At 39.8% G+C, this 22,604-nt stretch overlaps 2 protein-coding genes across 2 annotated transcripts; both read left to right on the top strand.

Annotated features, from left to right (window-relative positions):
• The first annotated feature begins 634 nt into the window (after positions 1–634).
• si:ch211-195b15.8 (dual specificity protein phosphatase 16) lies at positions 635–6,237 on the top strand. Its single transcript, XM_066642974.1, has 5 exons — positions 635–870; positions 1,789–1,903; positions 2,657–2,816; positions 3,707–3,830; positions 4,407–6,237. Exons 2-5 carry the CDS (start codon positions 1,814–1,816, stop codon positions 5,374–5,376), a joined length of 1,344 nt encoding a protein of 447 aa, XP_066499071.1. The 5' UTR covers positions 635–870; positions 1,789–1,813; the 3' UTR covers positions 5,377–6,237.
• Positions 6,238–8,638: 2,401 nt separating this feature from the next.
• Positions 8,639–19,265, top strand: rras (RAS related). The gene is made up of 7 exons (XM_066642989.1): positions 8,639–8,864; positions 10,592–10,690; positions 11,822–11,909; positions 12,701–12,803; positions 14,540–14,648; positions 16,005–16,123; positions 16,260–19,265. Exons 2-7 carry the CDS (start codon positions 10,604–10,606, stop codon positions 16,345–16,347), a joined length of 594 nt encoding a protein of 197 aa, XP_066499086.1. The 5' UTR covers positions 8,639–8,864; positions 10,592–10,603; the 3' UTR covers positions 16,348–19,265.
• The last annotated feature ends 3,339 nt before the right edge of the window (positions 19,266–22,604 follow it).

Genomic DNA, 22,604 nt, shown 5'->3' with positions numbered 1-22,604 from the left:
CTGTTAGCAAACAAAAACCCCTCAAATGGCCAAATATCTCCAAAGACTGTTCCACAAAGCATTTCCACTTTGAATCTATGATAGGCAAGGTTTCTGACATAAGTTGAGGATTTTCCTACAGTGCCCTCCGCTCTGTACCAGTTGGGCATATCTGAAGAAGAGGTTTAGGTTTTCTGGCTAAACGTAGAACTTTGAACTTATCAAATATGCACATGACTGAATATCTAATCTCAAGGGTGTATTGCACAGTTTATCTAAATTTAATCAGATAAGATCAAAGTCAAAACTGACCAATAGGAGCAGAGCAGAGCTGAGAGACATTCCTATTGGACAATCCTCAACTTCGGGATTATGTTATCTGGTTAATGATAAATCCTGCTTTGTGGAACTTTAACTCGACCTGCTGTTTTTGGGGAAGGCCAAAAAAGCTCACATCATCACAGCGTGTAAATAAATAAATAAATCGACAACAACACAAACTGATGAGGTCGAGCAAATGGATGGACGCGTGCGCGCTCCCGTTGCTCGCTCACGGGGCCCGCTCGACTCTGATTGGCTGGAGATGACATCACAACACAATCGAGCTATTTTTGGCTGGAATCGGCATTACGTCAGTCTCTCTCGCTCTCTCTCAGGTACAGAGTCAAACAACAACAACAGAAGGCAGCAGCAGCAGAAAGAGAGACACACATCTCTCTCCCTCTCCACTTTCACTCTCTTTTCTCTGGAAAGACTTATACTCATCTCCTCTCGCTGCTCTGTCTTTCTGCGCCACCCTCGGACACTTATTTCTTCCCTTGCTGCTCCGTTTCTTTTTAAAGTGGATTTCGCCTGCGTTTTGTCCTCGGATCTGGTTGGAGCTGGTGCTTGGTGAGTGTTGCTGGTGACTCTGTTGTTCTTTCTGCTTTGTTTTTGCTGTGAACCAGGTGCTGTGCTGCTGGGAGACTGAATGCTGGACTGAGTCTGAGTGTATTTGCTGGGTGAGCAGTGTCTGTGCTGATGCACTAGTGCAGAATGCTGTGCTAGGTCTGCTGTGATTATTTAAACTCAGTTTGCGTTTGGGTTCTTCACCGAAGCCTAGTTTTTAATTTATATTAATGTGTATTTATTCATTTATCATGATGTTTTAATGCCCATGAGCCCAAGCTTGTGTTAGTAGTCTAAAAGCAGTGTGCTGAACTAAGTCTAAGCTCTTAATTTGATTGTTGAGGAAGGTTTTTGCTGATGCTTTAATGCTCATAAACAAGGTCTCGATGCAGTGTGTGCAACTAAGTCCACTGTTTGTAGCAGCTTGGCCCTATATTTAATTAGTCACTATTTATATTTTTAATGATGTTTTGATGCTCCACATGCAACCTGCAGAACTAGATCCGGTTTTATTGTTTGCTCTGGGGGGGTTTATGGATATTTGCATGTTTAAAGACTGAATGCAGTGTGCAGTTTTATACTTACAATAAAATCATTTTGTAACTTGCTTGGTTGGCTGTATTTTCCGCTGATAAACCACAGCATGTGCATTTTAGTCTGACTGTAATTTGCTGTTATGCCAGTGGAGGGTTTTCACATGATCCAGGTCACTGAACTGTGCAGCAGCACTAAGTCAAGGCTTGAGTTATAGCCATGACATCATCAGTGTTATACCTCTCCAGTCCAGCAGTCGTTGGTTTCTTCAACACTAGCTGAAAGGCTTGAGAATACTCCAAATCTCATGCAGCGTTTTCAAGCATCTGTTATTTAAATCATTAATGACGTTGCTCCCCGTTGATGACCTTTTATGTGTCCCCCCAGATCTGAACAGAGTCTCTGTGTAGAGATGGTTTTCTGCAGAGATCAGCCCGAGTGTGCACCGCTGTCCCGCATTCTGCCGCAGCTTTACCTCGGAGCTGAAAGAGACATCACACAGGTAACTTTCAGGTTTCAGAAGTAGCCTTAAAGGAGAAGTCTATCCATTTTGCAAAATGTCTGTCTCATTCAGTCACAGAGTGTAAACAATGGCATTAAAATCGTGTGTATCTGAGATGGTTCCTTGCAGAGGATTATAGCATCAAATATTTCATTATGTTTCAGTTACAGTGACACTGATAGGAACCAGAAGTTGCAGAGTCTACAGTGGTTCTGAAATGGTTTTTATTCTTGAATTTTCTCCCCAGTTTTATCCTCCTTAGCTCTTAGCTAGGACTACACCCCATCATACAGTGCCACCTGCCTCAGAGAGTGATGGCTAGCGCATGCTTCTATTGAGATATGTGAAGTCAGCCACTGTCACTTTTTGAACTTCCACTGGGCTGCCCAGATCTATCACATCAGCTGACAGAAGCCGTGCTGGCCAGCACCACACACACTGTAATGAGGGAGTTACATACACACACACACGTACGTGTGATTTCCTTAGAAAAACACTGAGAGTATAACAGTAGGAGGCTCTGGAGCAGCGCACATGAGTCTAATGTCAGCTTGCTCAGTGCCAGCTGTCAGCAAGAAGGGTATAAAAACCTTCCTCAGTGAGCAGTGGAACAGTGAAACTCCATTCTCCACCTTTGAGATGAACAGTGATCCAGAACTAATCATCCAGTCTGAATGCAATCAAATCCTCACAGCAATCTCTCTCTCTCTCTCTCTCTCTCTCTCTCTCTCTCTCTCTCTCTCTCTCTCTCAGGACTGTCTCTCTGCCCAAGGTATTTCCTACGTGCTGAGTGTGAGCCGATGTTGCCCCCAGCCCTCTTTTCTGCCCCAGTCTCAGTACCTTCGCATTCCTATTGATGACTCTCTGAGGGATGAGCTGCTGCCCTGGATACCACAGGCCCTGCGCTTCATCGGTGAGACAAAGACACACATACACACACACACACACACACATTGCTCCTATATTGCATCATTAGCACACTTGGGGAACGTGGCAAGGACACAGAGATCCATGCTGATGTTTACCTCTCATGACATAACGCTAAAACTCCCTGGTGCACCTTGACCTGGAACATGCAGTGATTCACAACTTTAAAAATAAGTGATGTCATTTTATGGGGCATTAACACTGGACATCCCCTGTGCCTGGCCTCAGATTCTGCTTCTTAAATGGTTGCATTCTTAACAGTTCTCAGTGGATATTTACTGATAAATTGTATTGGAGGTTAATTTGTATTTACTGTATAAGATATAAGGGCAACACACAGCTCCAGGGACCTGGAGGTAATGGGTTCAAGTCCCACTCCGGGTGACTGTCTGTGAGGAGTTGGTGTGTTCTCCCGTGTCTGCGTGGGTTTCCTATGCACTATATAACTTTTGGAGGAGGGTTGCTCAAGGGCAGTTCAGCTGTGGATATTTAGTGAAGAAAAAATCACCGTTCCTTCAATCTCCCCCCACCACCAATTTATTCTGGAATGGAAACAGTTACCTACAGGTCCCAAGCCCACTTCTCTAACTTTTAGGCCACATCTAACCCAAAAGAAACAATGCAACAGTGAAGTTCAGCACACTCAGAGGACAATGCCTGAGCCTAACCTTGAATAAACCACCTTCTGTTATCATGGATGGTATATCCCTGTCACATGATGACCATTAAATTATGGGATTTTTTTGTGCCCCTGGAGCTGTGTGACTGCGACACTATCTGCTGCGCCACCGTGCCGCCTAAGCTTTATGTGTCTGTTAATATTTTTATGAATAATAATAATGTGTACTGTACTTATGAAACTGCTGTGTCTTTTAGATGGGGCCATGTCTCTGGGCTGTTCGGTCATCGTTCACTGTGCGGCAGGAATCTCCCGCTCCCCGGCTCTTGCCATCGCTTATGTCATGTACAGTCTGAGAATGGACCTGGATCAGGCCTACAGGTAATGATAGAGTGAAAGAAGACAAGAATTAGAACAAAAATACAGGTCTAATGCTGTTACATTAATTGGCTCATTTAAAATTTCATACAAAATAAAAGTTAACAGTATGATGTAGTATGTAATATAATGAGTAGTGATGGTATGTTCACCCCTGAGTCCATACAGCACATACAACCAAACTGGCTGGTTTGAAATTATTGTATTTGTGATGTCATAAATGCACTGATCTTAAGCTTTTCTGTCAGGAGTGCTTTTAAATCATAAAAAAGGTTATTTACATAGATCATTCTTAAAGATACACTATCCAAAACAGCCTTTTTAGGTCTGTGGGATAAAAATTATACATATATAATATATTTAGCTGGAAAAAATATAAAATACAAGACAAATGCTGTATAAGAAATTTTTTAAATTGGCAGTTATGTTTAGGGTTCTCCTCCCAAGTGTGTTGAGCTTTTAGCAGTAGTTGGAAAAGAAGCAGTGGCTGGACCAAGACAGAACTAGTGTCTATTGTGAACACTGGGTTTAAAAAATGTCTAATAAAGACTTGGCATTCATATCTGTTTTCTCTTTCAGGTTTGTGAAGGAGCGAAGGCCGACCATTTCCCCTAACTTCAACTTCTTGGGTCAGCTCCAGCTCTTCCAGGGCACTCTTCCTCTGAAGAGTGTTAACACCAGCCTGACCACACCGCAGACCGTTGTATCTTCTGACACCTGCCAAGTAGCCAGTGGCAGCTCATCTCCAGAAATCTTAGTTACAGACAGTAACCACAGCAGTGCGATTATGGAGGACACCAAAGCAGAAGTTCACTGTGAGAATAAAAATGTTCAATTGGAAGCTGTTCTGACCCCAAACCCAAAGCCTGAGTTCATGTTACCTCTCTCTGAGAAGCTCAAAACTCTATCTCTGAGTCTGGAGCCTGTAAAGGTGAGAAGACCAGCTTTAACACTAGACACGCTGACACCACCAAAGCCCGCTCAACTCCAGCTGCCATCTCTTTTAGAGAAGCGTAAAAGCCTCACTCTGTCCCTCACACCGGTCTGTCCTAACCCAAGCACTGACCACAAGGAGGAAACAGCAGTCAGCAGCAACTGTGTGCAAAATGAGGCATGCAGGACCCCTGATTACCAAAAGGGGGCGCCAAAAACCTCAGGAAAGAGCAGAAAGTCAGATTCTTCACTGAATAGATCAAAAAGGTCCAACAGCAGAGAAGCATCTTCAAGATCCACCTCCAGAAGAAGGGAAAGAAGTGACAAAAGAAGCTACTCCTCAGTGAACCAAGTAAAGGAGGAGAAACCCAAAGCAAACCCAAGCCCGGACACTAAGACCAGGCTGAACCTAAGCTCAGGCAGTACCTCAGCTCACCAGCAGGAGGCAGGTTGTGTAGTTGAAGCAGTGGAAGCTATAGATATTGCTCAAAGCCCCCTGTCACCCATTAATTTGACCATTAACAGACTCCTTGGCTGGGGGGAGCGCATGCTGCTTGGGGTCCTTCTCGGCCCCCACATTAAAGTAGGCCAGGCTGCCCTGCCGTACAGATGCTGATGAAAGATTCATACACTGAAATGTGCCCTAAAATGGCTTTGATTCATGTGTACATCACTTCCATTATTTCAGTCTTATTAGGTATGATGATTGTAGACACTACTTGTGGTTAGGGACTCAGGGACTGCTGGAAAGGCCACATGACCCTAAGGTCCAAGGTACCAAGTTTAGCAAGATGTATCTAACGCTCTCCAGCAGTGCGTCGTGGAACTGTCGGGAGTGGTTGAGCTCCATCCAGGACCAAACTATTCGTCCTACACCAATAACTGCATGCTATCACTAATTTTTATGTGGCTGAATGCCATCAAATCTTACAGCAGTGGTTCTAAAACCTTCCCAGAACAGTAGAGGCTGGTAGTGCAGCAAAACAAGAAATGTAGATCTACAAAATATTGGCCATATAATGTAAGTGTCAATGTGGAAATGAGGCACACATTTAAATCAAGTCATTTCAGGGCATAAGTTTAGGGAGGTGTAACAAGAGGAGATTAGGAAGTGAGAGAAAATGTGTGTGTATGTGTGTGTGTACACAATTCTGTTTATGTATATTTTATTGTGAGGATGATTTTGCTCTTTTGAGCCGACTGCATGCAGGGCCTCTGTCTGAACTGAACTGTGTGGCAGATATTTTGCTCCAGTGCTGTCTGTAAATCTGCTGTTGATTCTCCTGCACTGAATGTGTACAAATTGCCGAAGAAGTCCTTGCTATGTATCTGTGTTCTGTTCCCATGCACAGCCTGCCTGTGGAATTATTTATTAAACTGATTATTGTTGTTATTTATAAACTGATATTTTCAGGTGGACTGGCTATTTTAGCACTACAGCTTGTACTGAGACACAGTGTTCATTAAAGACGACATATTTTACACTTAATGCTTCTGTCGCTGTGTTTCTGTTCCAGTAAACAGACTGGGCGTTCCCTAGCGAGTGCTAAGGATTTATAAATAAGTTCATGAGGGAAACAGAGAGTCTATTTTCAATGAATTGATTTTACAGATAACTAGGCTGGTAAAGCCAGTGCAAAGAATAGACTCTTGATTGCTAGTTCAGCACAATACTCTAATAACTTTTCAACAATGGACTGGACGGGGACCCTGTCCAGGGTGTGTTCCTGCCCTGCGCCCTGTGATTTCCAGGAGGCGCCGGACCCACCACAATCCTGAACAGGATGCTTACAGAAAATAAACAGATATAGGGGCTACATATACTATATATATATATATATATATATATATTACTATAACAATTATTACAATTTTGACAATTTTTTATATTTCTGGGTGATATTTACTCAATTGGAAATATTCAAAACAATTGTTTCTACGCATTTTTGTCATTTTATCAGCTCCACTGACCAGGCAGGAGCACTTTGTACTTCTACAATTATGTAGAGCATCTGTTGCTCTGCATACTTGGTTAGTCACCGTTTACCTTGTGAATATCAATACATGACCCTCACAGAACAGGAATTATTTGAAGGTAGATGATTCGCAACACTGCAGTGACTGTGACATGGTGATGGTGGTGTGCTAGTGTGTGTTGCACTGGTATGAGTGGATCAGACAAAGCAGTGCTTCTGGAGTTTTTAAATACCTCAGTGTTGCTGCTGGACTGAGAATAGTCCACTTATCAAACATATCACACTAACACACCATCACAGCGACACTGCAGCTGAGAACGATTCACCACCCAATTCATATCTGGTCTGTTGTTGTCTTTGTAGGTTCTGAACAGCGAGATAACTACATACAGTAGTATTGGTGACTACATACCAATGATCTGCTAGTGTAGGTCCACAAAGTACTATATGAGTGTAGAAACAAGGAGGTTGTTTCAATATTTGGCTGATTGGCGTGTATGTTGCTGTATAACTGTACAGTGTTGATATAGTTGTTCCAGTGAACACCCAAAGAAATCTCACCAAAGGGAAAATATTTGGACTGAGTGACTATCTGGGTTGGGTTCAGACAGACGATATTTCACTACACCCTGTTACTCATGTCCTGAGGGTGGAGTCATGACAAGAACATGGAATAACTTAAAACATACCTCAGTACTAGAGGAGTTTATCGCATGAACACATTCTGAGAAATTTTGATATCTAAAATCCTCCTCTCTGATATCAGAATACCTAAAAGACTCAATACAGAACTTATTTATCTTAATACAGCTTCCTTTTTTTTATTTCACCACATCCTTCCTCTTCTAAACAGTCTGTAAGAATTCAGGCAAAAATAGTGAGCTGTAGTGATTGTTTTCCTATCAGTAATCTATTGCCTTGACATGTTTGACCAGACAATCTAATGCCCACATATGGAAATAACAAGATACCCTTAAATAATACATATTCTTTTACATTTAAAAGTGAATCTGAAATAAAAAATAAAGTCGTTTGTGGACAGCAGTTCATTCAACTGATCAAAAATGAATGATATTAATGAATTATATTATTAATAAATAATTTGACCCATTTTTGTAACAACCTACTTTTGTTAAGGCTTTAGATGTTGGAAATTTGCTGTGAAGGTGTGATGCTATATTTAGCCATGAGAGCGTGAGAGGTCAGGTACTGAAGTTGGATGATTATTTCTAGATCACAAACATCACTCCAACTTATCCCAGATGCATCTCTATCATTCTAGAGAACGCCGTTTCACTGTTCCACAGTCCAACACTGGGAATATTGGACTCTTGGCACTGAGTATGCTGATCCTAGGTTTATGCTAATCTGCACTGCGTCCCGTTTTACTGGTAAAGTGTTAAACGTCACAATGAATACACCTTGAGTTCACTAGGTTCAATAGGTGTCTACAAACACTGCTCTTCTCACTGTCATTTGTAAGGGATGTACCTTTAAATTAAATGTACACCCCTGAATGTCTGGTGTGGTTTAATATCTGGGTTAATATATTTAATTAGGCTTAACGTCGTCTTTAAGCTCAGTAAAGCATTACTTCAGGTTTCAAAACTGCTTTACCGTCCTCTCGGTTGTGAAAACGCTGCTAGAACAGAGACACTCCCATTCCCCACACGAGCGCTACGTATGAAATTATCTACGCTGCAAGCGTTGTTTTTTTCTCCCACCCGTTAAGTGGAATGTCACACCCTTTTGAACCGTGATTGACTGTTTTCAGTGTCATTGTGACCAACTAGCCAATCGTTGCGTGGAATTTCGGGCAGTATTATCCTATCAGAGCTTACGATGGGCGGGATATGTCAGAAAAAGGGTGGGAATTGAAAAACGTTTCACCGCGGAGGGAGAAAAAAGTAGCGCCTGGTTGAAAAAAAAAAGTGAGGGTCGAGTAGAAAATCAGTTGAAAACAGCGTGTAAACGCGGCCAAAATTCACAGGATCGTTCGTGTCTGAGTTTAAAGATGTGTTGGGCGTTTGTACGTTGTGATTTCTGATTTTGGGGAAGTTAAAGAGCTCGGTTTTAACTTTAAATCGCTGTGGTAAACTCGCCCCAAAGGCGGCTGCGGAAGGAAAAGGTAAGTTAATGGACGGACCAGTGCTTTTTTTCCATTCACTCCTTTTTCTCTGGGCCTTTCTTCACTAAAGTTGTATTTCTCGCCTGAAATTGTGTTTTGTGAGTTTTAAACTGAACCTAAACGAATTTAAAGGACATTACTTTTAAAGAAGACTGAGTGATTGAAAAGCTGCTTTTGAATGGTTATTTACGAGGCCATAAAGACCTTAACTCCATTAATGAGCAAGAATAACGAGCACAGAAATCAGGGCAGCAGCGACCCGATTTTACAGATGCAAGGATGATTTTGGACTCCTCTTGGCTCATATCCTGTTGGTGTACTACATGAAATGTAAGGTAACATCTTCTAGAAGGAGCAGTCTACTCTAATTATGGTTGGGAAATGTTCTTGTTGATTATAAGGCTTTGGAAAAGCCTATACTAATATAAAATGTATATAAAAGGGTTTTGAACGGATTATGTTTTTCAGTTAAACTTGGAGTGTGTTTGATTAAAGTTTATTTTCTCTCTCTCACACACACTTGTGTGAAAGTGGGCATTAATAGAACACATTCCTACAAGTTTTAGAGACCTATAATTTCTAAATTAACAAAACCTAGCCTCTGCAACAACAACACTTACAAAAAATTGCGTCTGTGATTGAGGGTGTGATAAAGAATATAGGATTAAGTTCTATGTGGTATAGTTTATACGTCAATATATAATGTGTGAAATAAGCTGTCACCACTAAGACCAAGAGCATTCCCACTTTGAAACTGCGGTGTCTCAAAAACACTGATTCGAACTGCCAGGGAATCTGATGTCATAAACCTAAGGAACCAATCCTGTCAACTTGATGGGCGAGGCTTTTGAGCTGCAGGCGAATGGCAGAGGGGTGCGTGAACACAGAGGTGGGAAGTAATTGCATATTCATAGATCTGTGAATACTGAATTAAGGCAAAGGATTACATTTAAGCCATGTTTAAGGCTTTAGGGGATTCTTATTTATTCTAAATCTGTAATTATATTGAAGATAAATGAGTCTACAGATATAGCATTGTAATTATTAGCAACCTTCATAATTACGCTTTAAAGGTCTCATTTATAGAATGTGTATTTATTTATGTTTCACTCATTTTCATTGTTTTCCAGCTACTCTGTCCCAAACAAATAAAACCTTCTATAGTCTTTTATAGTAATGTAAATGACCTCTGTTCTCATTGGTAGCTCTGTATACTGCATTCAGGACTGAAACATTCTTTGTAACTTCAGAGTGAAAAAGGCATGGCTTGGCTGCTAAAGGCTGATTGGATACAAGTACGCAACATTACAAAAATAATGAATTCATATTTGGTTTTGAAGCTCCACTTAAATATAGGGACTGACAGTGCTGGGGTTTTGTTTTTGATGCAATGAAAACATTAAGCTCTTTTACATGATATAGGCTCTCTGAGTAAACTTAAAACGGTGTCACGGTTTAGAACTCACTATTAATCTTTTTTTATTGGTATATATTTACTTCTCTTTCATGCTCATTTATATGTGAGGATCTACTTTAACATCAGTTCCAGCTTAGTATTACTTTAGCCTTACCATATTTAGTTCCTTCAGTTCCTAGATGCTGTAGTTAGACATGAAACTCAGTGCTGGGTGTGGTTTTAGCTGAATTTTTAATCTTCTATTGAATTTTCACAAGAGTTAACCATGAATTTCAATCAGTTTTAAAAGTTGTTTTTAATTTTGTGGCAGATTGCGTAAACCATGTCGTCAGAAGAGGAGAGATACAAGCTGGTGGTGGTGGGCGGAGGTGGTGTGGGGAAGAGCGCTCTGACCATACAGTTCATTCAGGTAAACTGAGTCATGTTGTATTCTCATATTAATACCCTAATGGTGATCTTTGTAGACCAGAGTCCAGCACAGTTTGATTATTTCCCAGCGCACCTTATTCAACATGGTAGTGAAAGTTATAGCATAACAAAAAACTAAAGACATTCTTTGGTGTTGGACTGGAGTTGTGAGGCTAATGTAGTAATGTAAGCACACTTACCAGATTTAAGGAAGCTCAGCTTGATTGTTCATGTGTTTTCTGAAACTGTACAAGGTACTGTACCTTAAGCATGTCTCTGTTAATTGACTACATTTGGAGAAGCTAGATTATTATAAATCTTCAGACTGCAGAAATTTTCCAGTGACAAATGGAATGTAGGTGTGTGATTTCTAGGACTAAATTTACCAGAGTTGTTAAGCAGATTTAGACTGACTTGTTTAAGTGGTTTCTGCTATTTACATATGGGAAACTAAAGGTTGGCGGTATGGTAGAAGTATAATGTCACAATAAGTCCAGACATTTTCACGGTACATGGATGGATGAGTCATGCCTCTTTTAAAATATGAATATGATCATTATTTAAGGCTGGCACATGCTGTGATAAACATGGCTTGTTATACCCTCTTTAAACTGAATTGTGCATTTGGTCAGTGTTTCTTTTACATACAGATTATATCTTCAACTGATCCAAAATCTGTATGATCCAGTTTAATTTGTCATAACTTATTACAATAATGATAAATATCTAACTAAACCCTCACCTCTGATTACATTTCGATTAAGGGGAACTATTACTTTTGTTTTAACATGGTGTGTTAAAGCCGAAGAATCTCTAAACTATGTGAGCCCTCCAGGCAATTTAACGGCTAGGAAACGGCTGTCCAACATGAAATAACATGGCTATATAGAACTATAGTTTCTGTTTCATGTCTAACGCCAAATGATGATGTTTCCCAATCATCTTTTGTAAACTCTTAACAGTTAGCGGTTATCAGCTTTTGGTTTCTGAGAGTGTGTTAACACCCAGGTGAAGTCTCAACATGTTCTCTCATGTTGAGGCCCCAGATCCTCTTTGTCTGCAGGGCACATTCTGAAAGCAGTAATATCTGACTCCTCTTCTTTTTTTTCTTTTTTTTTTTTCTCTGTCACAGTCCTACTTTGTGTCTGACTACGACCCCACCATCGAGGATTCTTACACAAAAATATGCAACGTGGATGGAAAAGAGACGCGATTAGACAGTAAGTTGTTGTTCCAGTGTGCTTTTGTGTGAGAGTAACTGAGACAGACCATGGGCAGAAAGCACTCAGACAGCAAATTTTTTGAATTAGAGTTGCATCATTGTGAATCATGATTAGCTCTAATAGCTCCTGCCTGGGTTTTGTTTTGACTTGCTGCATCAGTTTGTCAGCACCTTTCAAAAGCTTTTAAAGCCGAGAGACCACAGCCAGTGAGCCTTACAGCCCTGTGACTCCGTAGGTGTAGATGTGGGTGTAGGTGAAGGTGTGGATAAATGTAGCTTCCAGATAGCCCCTGAAGTGTTGTTCATTTGTTGTTTGTGTCTCATCCTGCCTTTACAAAACTATTACTGCACTACTGTGATGTTACCATCATGTGGTTTCATGTAGGAATGAGTCAGAAATGTTTAATATCGGGAAAGTCAAAGTCATCCAGCCGAAGCTCATTTTGCACTTTTTTCCAAATCATTTTAACAGAAATAAAGGCTTATCATGTTAGTTATCCGATAACTTGCTTTTTTAGTAAATCACTATTTTCAAGCTGAAAAGATGAGATGAAATATGATGTAATTTACATAGAAATGTTAACAAATGCTTATCACTTCTTTGTTAATCTAAAATCTAAGATGACTGTAATCTAACAAAATACTTGTGTAAATGTCGTCATTGCCCTGATCCTTCAATTGGCATGTATTTGGAAGAGTACTCTGCATTTTATGAATTTTTCCCATATTTCTTGAATAACTTCAATATCACACTTGTCTGATGTGCGTGTTTGTGTGTGTTGTCATTAGTTTTGGATACAGCTGGTCAAGAAGAATTCGGAGCAATGAGGGAACAGTACATGCGTTCAGGAGAGGGCTTTCTGTTAGTGTTTGCCATCAATGACAGTGGAAGGTAAGAGTGTGTGTGTGTTTGAGGGAGTGGGGTACTCAGGAAAAAATGGGATTTGAAATTGAAAATTTGAACCCTTTAATTTATTTTTTCCTAAATTTTTTATTTAAAAACATGGTTTTGTGAGTTTAAGGGAGTGAGGACTTTATTCAACTATAATAGATATTGTGCCCTCCTTTGATGTTTTATAATACAATTATATATATATATAATGCATACATACCCAGACACAAACAAATTAGACATATGTGGTATATTACACACATCCTCCCTGGGCAAAGAAATCATGCATCTCCAAAATAGTAATTTTACTGGAAAAGTAAAAAAACTTCAACTTTAAATGGAAGTCGGTGTAAATGTTATTTTAAAGTTATTCTGAAGAATTTCTGTTGCTGTTGTGTTACAATCATGTAGTAAACTAAAACATTTTTTGGGAGAGTGATGATATGTAATTACACAATATGTATTTTTTTGACAATTTGAAAATGCCAGCTCCCCTTTACACTGTGTCAAAATGTAACCATGAACAGACCAGTAAGAATTCTTAATGTCTTTAAAATGATGTTTTATAACTTAACCTTTTAATTGGAAATTTAGTGTGTTTTTATAATTCTAGTATATTGGGTTATGTTTTTGTATAGTCACGGTTTGGTTCTGACACAGATGATCTGTATAAGACATTGAGACATTGGAGAGAGAGAGAGAGAGAGAGAAGCCTCGTACACCTAGACATTTTAATATACAAAAACAAAAGAAAAACAGGCTGTAAAAACTGTCCCTGGTTGCGTGTTTGGAAGGGAACAGAGAGTCCCTAGCCCTTTGTGTTTGAATGAGTGAAAGGGAACAGAGACTGTGTAGGTGCAAAAGTTTTGTTTTCTCTCTGATGAAAAATAAAGAATGTGTGTGTGAGAGAGAGAGAGTGTATGCATATATGTATGTGAGAGAGCTGTGATGTGTGATTGTGGTCAGGTTCTGAGAATATATCTCAACTAAATGTTGTTTGTGTTAAGTGGGTTAGTTTTATTCTGCTGCATGGGAATCTCCAGCAAACAAACAGAGATCCATGTTGAATGGCATGGATGGTAGTTGCTGTGTTACAATGGGCATTCTGCATAATTTACAGTATTAAGTGTGAGATCAGCTCAGCAAACCTGGAGCGTACGTTCTAGGCTTGGTCTGAGTGTTCCCAGAATACACTAGAAAGGTGTACATTTAGTTGCGTGCTTGGTTAGCTGATTTGAGGGACCAGAGGAAATATATAGGTTAAGAGCTGATTTTATGAGTTAACTGGAAATTAAAATGTGAATGTATATTTCTGAGCAAGTGTTCTTCAGTGGTAAATGGAAAAAGGATGCATTTTTGATGAGAAAAAGGCAGTGATCACAGGGCAACACACACACACACACACACACACCTATGGATAGTTTCACACACACACACCACTTAGCTCATTGGTTCATCTTTTGGATCTCTTGTTATTCATCCAACAAAAACCTGACTGAATTCCTTTGTTTGTTCTTTGAGAGATGATTACTGAATAATTTGTGAATAACAGCTCCTTCAGAAATGTCCTCAAGTGTCATGTGATGTTTTTGCTCATTATTATTGTTGGGTTGGGGTTCTGTACCTTTTGGGTGGTTGCTGGAAGCTTGGACAAGTTTTAAATATTATTGAGAAACCTCCTTTGGTCTTTTGTAATTGGTCCTGAAGTGCTAATGTGTTCTAAATGCTTCTTTTAGTTACAATGAAATTCAGAAGTTTCACACCCAGATTCTGAGGGTAAAGGATCGAGATGACTTCCCCATGGTCCTCGTTGGCAACAAATCAGATCTGGAACAACAGAGAGTGGTAAATATCTTATAAATCAGGCACCAGGTTATTAGAGACATTGGAGAAATCCATGAAAATGTGTTTCATTAGTATCATGTTATATGTTGCTTGTTTAATTTAAAAGGAACTCTGCCCCTTTTCCACAAGAGAACACGGTTCTGGATTTTAATAAAAGATATGTGATATGCTTTGGTCAAAGTACCACAAGGATCAAACAACACAGCAGCACTCTCCCCCTCTTTATTCCACCACGTACAGGACAGCCTTTTTCATTGTCTGCTCTTTTAATTCATAATAGAGCGGACAGCAGTGAGGAGCAAGGAGGAAGCTCTGGATTTTAGCTGTTTTCACTCAGTTATCTTTCTTGTTGCATCTGTTTTGCAGCACATTGGATTAAAGCAAAAATTAATTTGTGTTTTTATCAAAGATTTACTGCTGGTTCCACATTAATGGTTTCTTGCTAATTAAGGCAACACGGTTTTTAGAGTGCGAGGAAGAGAGTGGCATAAAGCACACAAGTGTGTGTGTGTGTGTGTAGACAGTCATCTGTGTTCATGTACTGAGCGTTGCTGATATTTTAAATTAGTTTTCACCATGGAGAAGTTTTATCCCAGAAATTGTTCTCTGCAGGAACTGTGGAAAAACTTCCACACGGCAGACATATGTATTTACAGGCTTCAGTGCATATGCGCAAGCGCAAAATAGGCAGCAAGTTATTGGTGTAATATCAGTGAAAATTCTGATATCAGACTGATGAAAAATAATTTTAAAAATCCACATATCGGCTAATAATGTATCTGCCTCCCGATATATTGTGCATCACTAGTAAAACACCACATATACACGTCTTATCTGTAAAACACATAAATACAATGATATCTGCAGACCGTGACAAGCAATCAGATAGTTGCTCTGTTGATGCATATATTTAGACATTGGGGAAGTATATTCAAAGCCAGTGTGATGGTGTGTGCATTGCTGTTCTCTTTTGATTAAGCAGTGTTATAGAAGGAGGAACGAAGAAAGTCTAGTACTTGTTCTTTCTGCCAATTGGTACTAAAAAAATGCCTCCCAGAAGTTGGTTTTCCCCATTTAGGACATGAGTGGTGTCCAGGGTGGTTATATTGGCCAACCTGATGGTCTGAGTGTAATAGACCTAAATGGCTGCACCAGAGTAACCCACCACTTTATTTCAGTTTGTGTGGGTAAATGGGCTCAAGAAACTTAACTTAAAGTACACAGGCTCTGAACGAGTGATTTCTTAAGTAATGTGTCCCCTTTTTAAAAATAGAGTTTAATATGTGTTTATCATTTAGCTGAGTCTTCAGTAAAGTGGTGAGGATTTAGTTTCTAAAGCTGGTCTATTGTATCTAGATCTCCAAAGAAGAGGCCATGGCGTTTGCCAGAGAGAACCGGATCCATTATATGGAGTCATCAGCTAAGAACCGCCACAATGTGGATGAAGCTTTCCTCGAGGTGGTGCGGGCAATAAGGTAAAACTCATTACGGAAATACAATTACTGATTTACAATAACACCCCCGGAAGTGCTGGGGAGGATGTAATTGGGTAATTTTCTTTGTATCTCTGCCTCCACCCACCTCTCCCTCCCTCCCTCTTCTGATATACAGAAAGTTTCAGGAGACAGAAAGTCCTCCTGTGCTGGCAAATCACTCGAGGAAGCAGAATAATGGCGGCTGTCCTTGCACCATCCTCTGACTGCTGTCCATATTGTCGCCATGGAGACTGAAGCCCGCCTCCTCCTGTCTGGTGCCTTATATGTCTGCAGTGTGTATGTATGTGTGTGTGTGTGTGTGTGTGTGAGATTCAGTGTCCAGAACTGCTTATGGTGGCATTATATGTGCCCAGTGTAAGTGAACAAAAGTGTGTGTTTGTGTGTGTGTATGTGAATGCTCTTAGTCATAGAAGCGGCTACATATGTGGTTTATATGAGAAGTGAATCTGTTTGAGGGAGCAACATGGTTTAATTTTACAGTTTTCCTTTCTCATCTGCACTTTTTAAATTCAGCTACATTTCATAATATTTCTCTGTTGTTTTTTTTTTTTTTTTTGTTTTTTTTTTTTTTTAGTGATGATTTGGTAATTTCAAACTGTTTCATCCACAGCAGAGGAAAATGGAGGGACATATTCGGCATTCATAGTAAATGCTGAAAGCGTACCCACACTATGTACACAGTCTCTGGCTCTACTTTGACAAAGCTGGGCTCATAAAGCTGCTTTATTTTGTGGATGTTTTAGTAAATCACATTATAGGTGAAAGATTTACCAGTTATATCTGTCTTATCTTAAGCTGAATTGTGCAGATCTTCACAAAACCAGCCCAGGCTCATGGGAACAAGCTAAACCTATTTAAATTCTGATTATGTGAAGCTGAACCTGGTCTGTGCATTCAGCTGCACTCCAGGCGTGTACTTTACCTGCTTTAAAGTATCCATTTAAGTTTAAAGACATCCCTACTAATTAGTACATTAAAAGTGTCTTCGTTGTGGTCACAGGTGTTCATTTGTAAAAACCTAGCTTGTGTAATATTCACAGAAATAGTTACACGGCCAAGCTTGTGCTTACATTGTGTTCTACGGAGTGATGGAGCACCATTCAGTATGTTTGGGATGAGTTCTAGTGGTGGTTGTTATCCAAAACTAATCATCTAACATCAGTACATCGCTGAAGGCAATTCAATCCAAACCTTACACCAATGTTTAGTGTAAAGCCTTCCCTGGAAGAGTGGGTTAATACTCCCTTTTAGTGCGCTTTGTTTCAGAACAAATGTAGACTGAGCAGGTGTCCACTAACTTTTTTTGACAGTGTGTAGATATAGTCTGTTTTTATAGAAGACTGTATTCCATATTGTGTCCAGGAACCACATATACATGTCTATTAAAAATTGAACACAGTTTGAGACCATTTGCATGCATGTAAACAGTGTTAATTGGGTCGTTTTTAAGATTTCATCATCGGTGAGGTACATTACCAGAGGCAAATTAAAGAAGAAAATTTCAGACGCCAACTGTGCCTTGGCAGATCTATTTTGGGTTAAAGGAAGAAGTGTGTAAACGTGGGCGTGTCTGCACAAGGGAAGCCAATATCATGAACTTAAGCTCCAGATCTGGTGTAGTGGGGATCTGTCACTTGATTAGCGTCTGTCACTGCATGGATTTTTAAGAGTCGTTAAACAATGTTTGCATAGTGTCTTTTTTTTACTAAAATATTGGTCTTTGTGTAAATATCACAGAAGGCTTCAATATGCAAAGGATTGGTCCTCTAACCAATCGCAGTGTTTTTTTTTCTGTGTACCATGAATATCCTGACCATTCACAACTCCAGATGCAGCTATGTTCAACTAAATTCAACCAAAACTGAGACACCCCCCCCCCCCCCCCAATGTCCTATTACAGATTCTGAAGTGTAGTTTAAAATACCATAACAAACTGCGTCACGATTTTGTTAGTATTTAAATCAGGCCTTTATTTAATGAGGGACTTTCACATTTTAGGAGTATACACATTATGTATGAATGATTATAAATGTGTGTGCAGTAGTTGTCAGAACTTGTCTGCATTTTAGTCCAATTTATTTATTTATATAAACATACATAATGTACACATTTTAGATCGAAAGAATTACTCTAAAATTGCTTGGAAAATGTCAGTGTTTTTGATGTACATTAAAATTAATTTAGTTTTCCCACTACATTTGTCATTTTGGAGATGCATGGATTTGGCCTGACAGTGGTAATCTGTTATAGCAACGCTACCTTTACTGAGCCTCATTTGGGCCAAGCAGCAGATTCTGTAGGTTCTGTAACATTCTCCAGACGTATAAATGTGGATATAACTTTGACTTTGATCACACTGAAGTCTGGGTCTGTGGTTATGTTTTGTTTTTGTTTTTTTAAAGAGAGGAATAAGATGAAACTGTAGTCTTGGGCTAATGGCTGCATTGACAGTATATATTTTTATGATGTTGGTATTCAAATAAACCAAAGAACATACTGTGTACGTTTGCACACCTTGGTCATAAAAAGCAGTTTAAGTAAAAGTAGTTTGACACTAAAATAGATTTGTGCGTTTTTGTACTGTAACCGGGGTTGGGTGTTTAATGTTTGTGTGTCTGTGTATATTGGAGCGAGCATTTCTGTGTGAAGGTACTATTTTGTGCGTTTGCAAATTGTGTGTAAAAGCTTGTGCAAGTTTTTATTTGATACGCTTCCATTTGATTTACTTGATGAGTACGCAGTGATTTGTATGCAACAGCCAAATGCAATGCATTTCACATTCAGTGCAAAACAGACAACAGTCGATCTTTCACACACAAGAGGGCGCAATAACCTCAGGATTGAGGCAACACTCGAGACTACGCAGCTGTTTTCAATCTGAAAAGCAGCTTCTGTAGTAGATGCATATTTTAATGTGATTCAGGATTGTAAGAATAGAATTAATAATCCATACATATGTCCTATCATTTCATTTATTTCAAATCAAACTCTTTGTATCAGTGGCTCTGAATAGACTCCAATCTTACCATGCTGCACTATTTAGGCTTCTATTATCAAATGTTGACATTTTTATATTGATTTTGATCTTAAACATTTTGTACACAATTAAAGAGAACTTACACAAGCCTGATGAACGTGTCTTCTTCCTTAATGATTTTGCAGTGCCACTATAATTGAACTTTCTCTGAAAGTCTGCACTTATTAAAAGGACATAAACATTGGATCCCACCAATCCACACATTGAAAAGAAACAACTAAGTAATGAACGTTTTATTTAAAATTATTTAAAATTTAACAGTTTTTCTGGGGGCTGCTCAAGCCCTGATTTTGTGCTGCATCTAATGGAAAGACTTCAGGATTGTCTTGCCCCCTCATCCGAGTCTCCCCAATTACAGCGTTGGACCCGTGTTCATGTGAGAGCACAAAGACAAGGTTAAACAGAGTGTGGCTGAAAACAACAAATGCCCCTTACAGCTGGGCTCCCACACTGAACTGAACTGTTCATTCTCATTTAAAGAAACCAGGCTGTTTAGGCAAGGTGCTGTGTAATTTGATCCTTGAGTTATTTTGAATAAAGCATATTACAGACATTTCACTGAGACCCCAGCACTGTGTTCACCAGTGGATGAAAGGGTGTCAGGTGTCCACTTAAGAAGTAATACGGTATCGGCTTAGAGAACTGCCATTGTGAATGACTAACTCTGGTTCCTTTTACTTTACCATATATTCCTATTGGTTAACAATTCTGGCTTTAGCCAATCCATGGAGAGCAACTCCAGGAGCATCCAATTACAAATCCATATTACACCAGGAGCTCATTTTAGCCTAGTGACAAGAGAAATATGGTAGATTAAATTAAGCCTAAAAAACTGATAAACACTGGTCTCTAAACTGTACGCCCAAAATGTTTGTGAATACATCTCCAATAACCTAATAATCTATTTCTTTTAACGTGCACCCACTGCAAACACTGCATTGTGTCTGTGCAGCTGTATATTCCTTGCAGTAAAACATGGCATGAATTATTTGTCACCGGAATGTGTCTTTTGCATTTAACCCATCTGTGGAAGTGAAGACAAACACACACTAGTACACTAGGGGCTGTGAACACACACCCAGATTGGCGGGCAGCCATCCCCAGCACCCGGGGAGCAGTTGTGGGTTAGGTGCCTTGCTCAAGGGCCTCTCAGCCGTGGATTGAGGGAGGAGGACAGTGCTGTTCTTTCACTCCCACCACCCCAGTATTCCCAGAGTTTCTTTTCAGGTTCCTAAGCACTAAATATATCTGTTAGCGACAAAGGCTTTTCAACTGTAAATCACCATTTAGTGCTGTGTCCCAGAAATGAACTCTGGACAAGTTTTCTAGTGGTAAACTCATCACTGCATCAGTTTAATAATTGCACACTTTTAAAAAGTGTTTTTCCAAAATTATCTAGTCCACAGTGTCCTGTGTCACTGATGAAGGACGAGACAAAGACCAACACACACTGTGCGGCTACAGATGAGCTACTGCCTCTGACTTTACATCTACAAGGTGGACCAATGAGGTAGCAGTGTCTCACAGAGTGGACAGCAAGTGTTTAAAACTCCAGCAGCACTGCTGTGTCTGATCCACTCATACCAGCACAACAAACACTAACACACTACCACCACATCAGTGTCATTGCAGCACTAAGAATGATCCACCACCCACATCATACCTGCTCTGTGGGAGTCCTGACCTTTGAAGAACAAGGTGAAAGGGGATAAGAAAGTATTAAAAGCAACAAGTGGACTACAGTCTGGAATTGTAAAACTACAACGTGCTCTTGTATGGACAGTGGAGCTGAGAGAATGGACAGTGAATTTAGAAACAAGGAAGTGGTGCATGTGTGTGGGTGCTGGTTTGCGTGTGTGGCTGTTGGTGTGTGTGTGGGTGTGTGTCTGTGTATGTACATATATAGAAATGAGAACACTCAAGCTTCTGAATACTTTAAAAGTTTTTGCATGTTTAAAAGGTTCCTCTTTAGGAACGGAATTATGTCAAACAGTTATTGACGGGATCTTTATATAATCATTCATTCTATTTCTGTAACCACTTCATCCTGCTCAAGATCACTATAAATATAAATAATATTCCAAAGTTTTTCTTTGTTACCTCTTTTTTATTACTTTACTGTCCCTTTGCTGCTGTAATACTGCATTTCCCCACTGTGGGACTAAAAAAAGATTATCTTATCTTATCTGCAGAGTTACAGTACTCCTTTTGTGGCCAACAACTAAATGAAGTAGTTTGTAAACATGAAGGATAGAATGTGAGAACAAACTTTAATTTTTAAAAGTGGCCAATGCCACTTACATTCATAACTAAAACTAGCATTCCAAATTGTTTCAGATAGCAAAATTAGTCTGGTCCTCATCCCTTATTTCACATAAACTGATGCTCCAACTGGCCACATGTCAGCGACAAGCTAAAGACACATATGGGCCATATTAGCACTTCCATTTTTGGGCCACTTTGGCTCACAGCCATATCTTAACAGGAAATGGGCCAGATCTGCATTCTTTTTGGGTATGATGTTAAGTGGTTGCCAAGTGGGTAGCTTTGGTATCCCAGGTGGTTGCTAATAACAACACATTTATTCAATCTGGCTTTTAGTCTCTCTTTTTAACATCTTAGTATTTTACACTTATTCTTTCTCATAGTGGGGCGGCACGGTGTCACAGCAGGTAGTGTTGCAGTCACACAGCCCCAGGGGCCTGGAGGTTGTGGGTTCGATTTCTGCTCCAGGTGACTGTCTGTGAGGAGTTGGTGGGTTTCCTCTGGGTGCTCCGATTTCCTCCCACAGTCCAAAAACACACATTGCAGGTGGATTGGCGACTCAAAAGTGAATAAAGTTACGTTAACACTAAGCACACCATTGTTTTTCTTGTGAAATTCCCAATAAGTTTGACGTGTCACATGACCCTCTTCCCATTGAAAAAACAAAAGTTGGATCCAACTTAAAAATGGTCGCCATGGTCACCACTCATCTTGAAAAGATTCCCCCCTCCCATATACTAATGTGCCACAAACAGGAAGTTAATATCACCAGTCAATCCCATTTTATTAAGGTGTATCCATATAAATGGCCCACCCTGTATATATATATATATATATATATATATATATATATATATATATAAAGCCGCGACACTGAAATGTATGTATATGTTACGCTCAACCCCCAACTGTTGATTGTCAAAGAGCTTATGTAACTGTCAACAACAGAAACTACAGTTCAGTTAATGTAAAAGGGAAAGAAAACCACCACAGGGCAGCTACAGCCCGAGTGTATCCCTCTCCTCTCCTGTCGTACTCTGACAGATAAAACAGGTTTGGGAGTTGAGGGAAACCTGGGAAATACTCCCCACCACACCCACCTTGAGTGAGGTATGTGGTCAAACAGGTAAAGTCCGCCTTTGACGGAAGAAGAGCTGG

The sequence above is a fragment of the Hoplias malabaricus genome, chromosome 13 (assembly GCF_029633855.1).
Source record: "Hoplias malabaricus isolate fHopMal1 chromosome 13, fHopMal1.hap1, whole genome shotgun sequence".
NCBI classification, from domain to species: Eukaryota; Metazoa; Chordata; class Actinopteri; order Characiformes; family Erythrinidae; genus Hoplias; species Hoplias malabaricus.
Note: the sequence above shows the minus strand (reverse complement) of the source record. Positions and strands in the feature narration are given on the sequence as shown.

Bases quoted from the DNA above. Each gene is read 5' to 3' on its own strand.
- rras (XM_066642989.1), top strand. From the start codon at position 10,604: ATGTCGTCAGAAGAGGAGAGATACAAGCTGGTGGTGGTGGGCGGAGGT. The intron at 12,804-14,539 runs GTAAGAGTGTGT...TGCTTCTTTTAG, and splicing joins GCCATCAATGACAGTGGAAG to TTACAATGAAATTCAGAAGT. The intron at 14,649-16,004 runs GTAAATATCTTA...TATTGTATCTAG, and splicing joins ATCTGGAACAACAGAGAGTG to ATCTCCAAAGAAGAGGCCAT.
- si:ch211-195b15.8 (XM_066642974.1), top strand. From the start codon at position 1,814: ATGGTTTTCTGCAGAGATCAGCCCGAGTGTGCACCGCTGTCCCGCATT. The intron at 1,904-2,656 runs GTAACTTTCAGG...TCTCTCTCTCAG, and splicing joins CTGAAAGAGACATCACACAG to GACTGTCTCTCTGCCCAAGG. The intron at 2,817-3,706 runs GTGAGACAAAGA...TGTGTCTTTTAG, and splicing joins ACAGGCCCTGCGCTTCATCG to ATGGGGCCATGTCTCTGGGC.